At 34.3% G+C, this 8,577-nt stretch overlaps 1 protein-coding gene across 1 annotated transcript in view; it reads left to right on the plus strand.

The window, feature by feature from the left end:
• Nucleotides 1-4,941, plus strand: part of CNTNAP4 (contactin associated protein family member 4) — a 198,436-nt gene extending 193,495 nt beyond the window's left edge. Inside the window, exon 24 of the mRNA XM_058043764.1 lies at nucleotides 1,439-4,941. Within this exon, the coding sequence (XP_057899747.1) occupies nucleotides 1,439-1,632 (194 nt within the window). The 3' untranslated portion in view covers nucleotides 1,633-4,941. The remainder of the gene's footprint in view (nucleotides 1-1,438) is intronic.
• The last annotated feature ends 3,636 nt before the right edge of the window (nucleotides 4,942-8,577 follow it).

Genomic DNA, 8,577 nt, shown 5'->3' on the forward strand with positions numbered 1-8,577 from the left:
AAGAGAGTAGTACCCAAGATACTAAAATGAGATTATTAAGCCTAGAAACTTCTCTGCTTGTAAAGTGATACTTTAGTGATTTTGTACAGACCACATGAGAATTGTACCATTGATTTCAAGGAAGGTAAGAATTTAAAAGTACGTTTTTTACAAAAGTGAGTTTTTTACATGTCTAGCTTTGTCAAAACTTGATTTACTGTTTCAAAAGATTAATATTTTTTACATAAGTATCTGTACATAAAGATCACTATGTACTAGATAACTTAGTGTGGGTGGGTATTTTTAAGTGTGCTAACAACAAAGCATTTTTTAAACTTCAAGCTGTAGTAGGTACAATCCTTTTAAGATAGTAATAACAGCACAATTTTTTTGTTATTATGAGAATTTAGCACTCACAATTTTTCTACTGCCTATGTTTGTTTAAAAGTCAAAACAAAGCAATCTGTGCAACATTAAGCAAAATTTAAACACCCTAAATGAATATAACTAAGAAAAGTATCAGTTCAACTACTTCAGACAAAACAAGCTTATAGAAAAGTCCTTAAAGAGAGCATCTACTGTGATTGAAATAAAAGAATGACTATTCTAGTTAATTTAAATAAAACCAAGGTTTACTTAGATTGCAAAGTCCATCTCAGAGAAGGATTTACTGCATTAAACCCTTTATATTCCTACAGTGCTGCTCATAGTAGAGATCAAGAAAATAGGCATGTACCAAATTTTGGATGCTCTGTTTTTATCTACAGTGCTAAGAGATTCGGTATTTTTATTTGTGCAACAGACTGTCCCTTTTTCTACTGAGGCACTGAGGCACTGCATTACAGCTGTTTCCCAGTCTGCTTAGTGTTCTGTCCATCCCAACAGCCTAGTCCTATTTTCTGCCACTGACAAACACGATCCATTTCCCTTCTGTTTCACATCTCCTCAAATTCCTCTCCTGCCCATCTTCTGATTCATGAAGCTAAAGTCCTAAGACCATTATGACAGGATGAATGAGGAAGAGAGGAGATGGGCTGGCCGCCTGTAAGGTCCTACCTATCTCTGTGAGAAGTATCTCACCTTACTGTTCCTTGTCTGTAGTGGCTTGAGTTCCCGAACCAGCAGAGATCTAGGGCCTGATAGTGAAGGAGAAAAAGAAGCCCTCCTATTGAAAATAAGGCCCCTAGTGGTTTTCCATTCAATAATTTCAGAAATTGTAATGATCTGTGGATTTTATATTATTATTAATAGGGTGTAAAATTTCAAAACAATAACTATGAAACTTGTACTAGAGTGCTCTTTGTGAGCTGAAAGTAGCAATGTCTTCTCATTTCTCAGGCTTTCCTGTAAGCCCTTCCATTATGTGATGTAGTCATTCCTTCTTCGTCCTGCTCTCTGGCTTACGTGTTATTATTTGTCTGTCCTTTCTCATTACTTTTTTTCTCTTTTCTTTTTGTAGGTGTGATAGCAGTTGTCATATTCATCCTGCTTTGCATCACGGCCATAGCCATACGCATTTATAAAAAAAAAGGAATATACTCAAAAAATGAGGCAAAAGGATCTGAAAACGAAGACAGTGCTGAATCTGCATTGAAAAGTGAGCTCAGCATGCAAAACACAGCCAATGAAAATCAAAAGGAATACTTCTTCTGATTGTCATTAATGACATAATCTAATATAATGATGTGACAGTCTGACTTTTTGCTAAGCCAGGGGGCTCTCACTGGGCAGAAAATGTTCTTGCACACTACTCTAAATGCAATGGATTTGAGACTTACTATACTTGATATGTTCAGTCTCGGTGATTGCTGTAGCGGGCCTCTTTAAATTACATGCATTCCTTAGCTATTATACCGTAAATGCATTTTATGTAACAGTGAATTAGATATTGTAACCAATTTCATTGTTGGTAGTTTCCGACTGTTCTAATGTGATCTTCTACAAATGAATTTTAATGTACACACTGAATATGATTTTTGAATGGGAAAATTGTTATGAATTTATTCCTATCCTTTTCTTTAAAATTTGATTGATGATTTTTTTGTTCAAGGTGAAAGGTAGATTCTAATACTTTGTGTTACTAAAGAAATTCTGCTGTGCTGCATTATGGTGATCCGTCTTACTTCCTCAAACTGAAAATGCCTTTTGAGCTGCTGTTGGCTGGTGTCAGCATCTGCTTGTGAGCCATGGCATTTGATGTCCAGAACAAACTGTATTTTTTCCCCCTGGGATATGACTGCTATCTTCATTATCCCTTCCTTTTGTCGGGCTTAGCAGAACTGAAGAGTGTACAGTGGGTTGAAATATTTTAAAATCTCTTTTGCTGTAGATTTTCATTTATGGTCAGGTGATGGCACCAAGACACTCATGCACATTCTGGGCATTTTGAATAAAACTGGGAGGAAAAGGCAAGACCTTTGCTTAGAAAGATCAAGTAAAAGATAACAGTAGTTAATTTATCAAGAGTTAAAACAACAAAAGATGGTCAGGGTTACTGTCCCTAGAAATTAGTGATAATGCTTCTGTCAAGAAGTAATGCTCAGTGCACTAATTGGGTTGTATTCTCTGAAACTGTTTTATCTATCATTTGCTCCAGACCTCAAGTCTAATTTTTTTCAATGTTATAGAAATTATACAGTGAACACATGAACACTTTCATTCTGCACTCTTAATAGTACCTGCAATACCTCTGTGAGAAAAGGTCTGATTACACCACTCAAAATTAAAAAGGTGCTTACTATGCTGACAGAGTAAGTGAAAGCTATTTATATTGCACAAACAAATTGTTAGATATGAAGGCTAGGTTTAAGTTGTCTAAAAAAAAGATTGTAAGGTCACTTCAGACACCATAGGGTATCTGAAATACCCATGTGGCCTGATGTGAATGTCAGATTCTACAGAAGGTATGTGTGTTTTGGTAGAAGGCATTATAAGTGGCATTAGATGACAATGTTTAGGTAACTGACCCATGCAAAGCATTTTTTGGTTTTCCCCAGTCAGATGACTGGGTGTCTGGAGCTTGGATTTGAGAAAACAAACAGGATTTCTATGACCTTGTAGACTTGAGATGGAAATTTAAATATCTTCCAAATTTATTTATATCTACTCCCACTGAAAGCAATGAGTTATTGTTTTTTATTCAAAGAATCAAAGCTAGACCCTAGATTGTGCAGTTTAGAAAACGTTTATCATAGGTGCCCAACAACTTTATAAAGACATGGAAAACTGACATGGTATGCCAAAACCCTTTATATGTAAATTTCTTTACATAGATAGTAATTGTAAATATAAATATCCAGCAGATGTTTTCATTTAAAATTTATTTTCTTCCATCAGTCTTTACTTTCTGTTTTCAGAATTCTACCGTTCCTTTCTCCTTCCTTCTATATAGATTTACCTAATTTTTAGGAAAAAATTATTTCCTTTTTTGGGGTGCCTGGATGCTCTGCAGTCATAAATTGTTCAGATTAACATGTAGTGCTTTCTTGTTTTCATTTTTGCAATTCTGTTTGCATCTCTGATAGATTAATCAGGCTGAGGACCCAGGATCAAGAACTGTTTCTGTGTTTTGGATTTCATACAGTTTGCTTCATGGTAAGAGGTCCCCTTTAGGAAGGCCAGATTACTGGACTAGTCTTAATAAAATATCATGAAAATATCCTGTTTGTGGGTGGAGAGTGGTGGAGGTGAAAGCCTCACACGAGCCATGACAAGAAGACTTTGAATTATGAAGTTTACTAGTCTGAACCTTCTCATCTACTTACTTTGAAGTGAAAGTTATGACTCCTTTTTGAGGCTGTGGCCTAAATTGCATTAAATTCAGGAGGAGCCCTCTTATGGACTTCTCTGCAACCAAAGCCTCTGCATTTCAGGAGGTTTTCCCTTTCTGCCATAGACATGTAGGTGTCCACCTCTTAGTGCCACTTATATCAACATTGTCACCTGCAGGGGTGTGTCCCAGTCAACTCCATTTTTTAGCCTTGTGGGATGTAGTAACAATGTGGGGACAAAACCTATAAGATGATTATTATAGTACACCAAAGCAGATATTTTGATTGAATAATAAAAGAGAGGTTGTCTTTTATCTTAACTCTCATAAGAGAGTTACTCATATAAACCTAAGAAAGCCTAAATTTTACCCACAACAAGACAAGTTGGAAGAATGTAAACCTAACTTTTCAATCACTTGCTCTTGGTTTTATTGCTATGTAAAGTTTTATTGTGTGTCTTCATGGAGAGAAAGTTCTCTTTCCTTACTTTACTTTGTTCCAAATGAATACTTTCTTTCCCTATTCCTCAGAATTTTTAAAAGGAGCAGGAAAGCTTAGTAAAATCCCTATTTCACAGATTAGATGAAAAGGCAGAGGAGGATAAAAATGCCTGTATGAGTGGTGCACTATTTCATTCAAAGACTTCTTTTAAGGCATTTTATTTTGTGAGGGATTCTAAGAGGGAAAAGATATATGGATTTTGTTGAATGAACATCTGTAGATTTGTAGAATAAATCAGTTACGTCTCCCTGAAGATGCAAGTGCCCATTTTCATCTGTAGGAACAGTGATCATATGTTTGTCACCTTTATCTAAAATATACATGTTTGAAATCAATGAAGCAGCATTTTTCATTACTTGCTGCATTTCTATGGGGATAAAAAAATGGTGGCACCGAAGTGCGCTAAAATGTCATGGAACATTGTGCTGTCCCTTTTTGATTCTCTATTCCATTGTGTGATTTTCACCTCACTGTTAATAAAGACTTTTTAAAATAAAGTGAGGAAAATATTTTTTAAAAGAATTTGTATTAAAAAGTTTAAAACTGGCAACAATATACTGATTTTTTTTTTCAACAGTAAATATATGTAGAAGTGCACATAATATATTGGTGAGTGTGGTTATTTATAGATACTTTGGAGCACTAATGTGACAAATTTGCTATGCATTGACACATTTTCCATGGCAAATATATTTTTTCTTAAGTACATAACAAAATAAATAGCGGCATGTATGCTGGTACATTTTTAAAGCTTTGTGTGGGCTCCCGCTATAAAGGGCTTATAATTATGTATGTACTCAACATTTAGCATATAAATATGATTTATTTAGGTTTTGGGAAAACATTTTCCAATACATCCACTGTTGTGTGAATGAAGAATATGTTATAAAACAAGTACACAACTTAACATGAAATGTAGTCACAGTCAAAATAAATTTACAATATTGTTATTAATGGCAGCGATGTACAAGAAAAAAGGCATGTAAAAGGCAAAATTTCTTTAAGGAAGCCCCTGCATAAATTCAGAACATGCAACTATTGCAACTTAGCAGGGAATTGATAAGAAACTATCATTTTGAAAAAAAAGTAGTTACTTTTAGAAGCAATTGTAGTTGTTTGCACCCAAGGCAGAGATATAAGTGCATAAGCTGTGTTATGCTACAGGAAAAGAATGTTCTTTGTAACAGAAAAAATATTTCCAGAGTCAGAAAACCTAATTCTGAAAAAGCTTGTGCCCTAGTCTCTGAGTGCAATGCACATTCTCTGGAGTAAATATGCAGAAACGTGACATAATTTTTTGCAGATTGAGCACCTAATTCTGCAGCCGAAATTATAGTAATTCCTTAGCGTTCCTGAACATTTAATGAGATTGTGCATTACCAAATGCACAAAAATAACAGTAAAAAATCTCTCAGAAACTAGTGTTGACTGAAAAGATACACGTGTAAATCTATGGAAATAGTTTCAGTGTTGTTTTTGCTTTCAATGCAAACAACAACATGTTTAAAATAATACAGAACAGAAGGGACATACCCTTTAAACTTCCTCTATTTAGAACCTTCTCCTAAGGCCTTTTGGCGGTGGTGGTAATACAAAGATTTAGTGAGTTTAAGTACAGAAATTCTGAAGCTGCTAATTTGAGAAACCGAAACAAAACCGCAAAGATGTTCATAGACTGTGCTTTGCTAAGAAGTCATACTCATCTTTATTCTTGAAGGACTGTCTGAAAAGTAATTTTTGAGCTGGCACTCAAAATTTTTGAGCTGGCACAAAAACTGGCACTACTCTTTGGATACATTCCCTAAACCTCTTAATCTTTGCTCTTCCCATTTCTTAGAAAGGAATCAGGCATCACAATATCATTGCAAAGAGTTGGATGCCCTTATACCAAACACTGACATAAAATCTCACTTAAATTTACATGAATTTCTGATGCATTATGAAATATTGATGTTTCTAACATTTTGTAGAAATAGCACTGAATAAATCATTCCTGAAACACTTATTAAATAGAATGGTAAATCCACAGTAAAAATCAACTCCAGCCTCTGAGGAAACGTGTGTGTAGAAACATGCACACACACATGCATGTAGATGGGCTATGATGTCAGTTCTAAGATTTTTTAAATTTTATAATTTTCTTTGTGTTATGTCAAATGTTGAAGAAACGTCCAGAGTGCAGAACTCCCCATACTCCCCACACTCCCTATGTTTGGAAATATTCAAACTATTTCAAGAAATAGTTGAGATTTTCAGAGGTTTTTCAAGGGGGCAAAAAATAAGATCTTGAAGTCTCCTCAAGGCCTGTAAGAAGTAGACACCCAGACTTCTGATTAAAAAGGTTGCAGCATCCCTCACACACATACAGGGATTTTTTAAAATTGTTTTTTAGTTACATCTAGGGCTTGAGAAATTATTTGACTGATATCAAAATAAATTTCATACACTCATACACAAATCAAAACATTGATCATCATATTTAAGCTACTGTGTACTGTGTGTGGTAAAAAAGTTCTAATTCATTAGTAATCCCTGTCTTTTACCAATTCAGTTGAAGTGTACTTCTCCCAGTCAGTCACCTGTTTTATTTAGCTCCAGGGCTCATGCCTTTAGATTAGGTGAGACAGTGGGCATAAAAAAAAGATTCCTAAATCTGCAGAGGAGAAACAGATACTCAGAATCATTCTGAAGTCCAAGAAAATTGACAATAAATTGTCAATTAGTTGAACCGGATTTCATCACTGTGAATTTGTCATCAGAAACCTAGTGATAATAACATAAAAAGAAATATTAAAATAATGCTTATATTCTTCTACAAACCAGCCGATAACAGATAGGGCCTGGTAATCTTTATATGTTACACTTTTTAGCACAGCACAGTGTTTTTGTCTTTAGCATACTGATACATGCAAGATCCTAATGCAAGTACAATGCAAAGTTTTTGGAGTCTGTGCTGATGGTTTATTTTTCCCGAAAGCAACAGTGCCTTGCAAGCAATTTATAAGACCAATGTTAATTTATCTAAAAGCAGCCATCACAAAGTCTGGATTAAAACCAGGAAATCTGCAGGACATCCCTCACTACGTACTATAAATTCAGGATGCACACCCGCCTATAAACTATTTAAGTATTTGACAGAATTTCAGCACACTTCTCTACAGTTTGTGGGCTGAACTCTGAGAAGCCCAAAAATATCTACCCCACCCTTAACTGTATGGCCTTGAAAAAAGCCATTGACCTTAACACTCAATTTATGCAATGCAAAGAATACTCTGAAGTTTTGAGTAAATTACTTAATTATATCTATATTATATCTTAATTGCTTAATTATATCTATATCTTAATTATATATATATAATATCTGTGAAGCCCTTAGAAGATGAAAGCTTTTATGTAAATAGACAGCATGATAATAGAAATAAGGTCCTATCTTTTATTTAGCAAAAAATGATATGGTAACTAATATTAATTATCTGTATTTGTTTTAATACATTTAATTCAGGAGATGGTCCTGTTTCTTTCAGTCAGAAATAATAGCATTTTCCTATTCTTTTATGCACAGAGTAACTCATGAATAAAGAGTAGAAAAACAGACCTTGGACTACTTGGTGTAATATAGATTTGATTGCTTGTCTTCTTGTATCAGAAAATTAGAGCCCAGAACACTTTCATCTAAATAGATGGGAGATACTTGAAATAAACAAGACAGGTTTCATACAGATAAACACAAAGCAGGAATTACAGCCACACATCTACATTCTTACAAAATGTTTCCTACTAATTGATTAGCTCAAAAGGAGTATCAATGTTTTAGTGTTCTTAGTAGCTTGATCAGCTTCATTAATCTCATTTTCTGCTATTTTTTAGTTGCTACAGAGTCACTCTTCTAGCCATGAGTAACTGCTAAGCATGCCATATTTTATTTTCTAGGTAACAGGATAAAAAAATCTACTGTTTTCTAATACCTTTAAATCTATTGCTGATAGAAACACTCCTTATCAACATAAAATAATATTGTGTATTCTTTATGAAGCAGCAAATCTAATAGTAAACATATACTGATGTGGTCTTCGGTTCTTTTATGGGTTTTGGGGTATTTTTTTGTTGGTTACCCACACCATCCAAACACATTCACAGTAAACAGAAAAGGCTTTGCCCCTTTTAGCTAAATCCCATCCTGTTTGTGAATAAATTATTTCAAAAGGGTCCTATACAATGTTAATATTTAATTTAAAAACTTTAGACTTGGTAAGAAAACATTAATAATATTTCAGTAGTTGCAGCCCCAAGGAATATCCTCTCTATTTTTAATTAAAAGTATTATTAA

Source organism: Melospiza georgiana, chromosome Z (genome assembly GCF_028018845.1).
Source record: "Melospiza georgiana isolate bMelGeo1 chromosome Z, bMelGeo1.pri, whole genome shotgun sequence".
NCBI classification, from domain to species: Eukaryota; Metazoa; Chordata; class Aves; order Passeriformes; family Passerellidae; genus Melospiza; species Melospiza georgiana.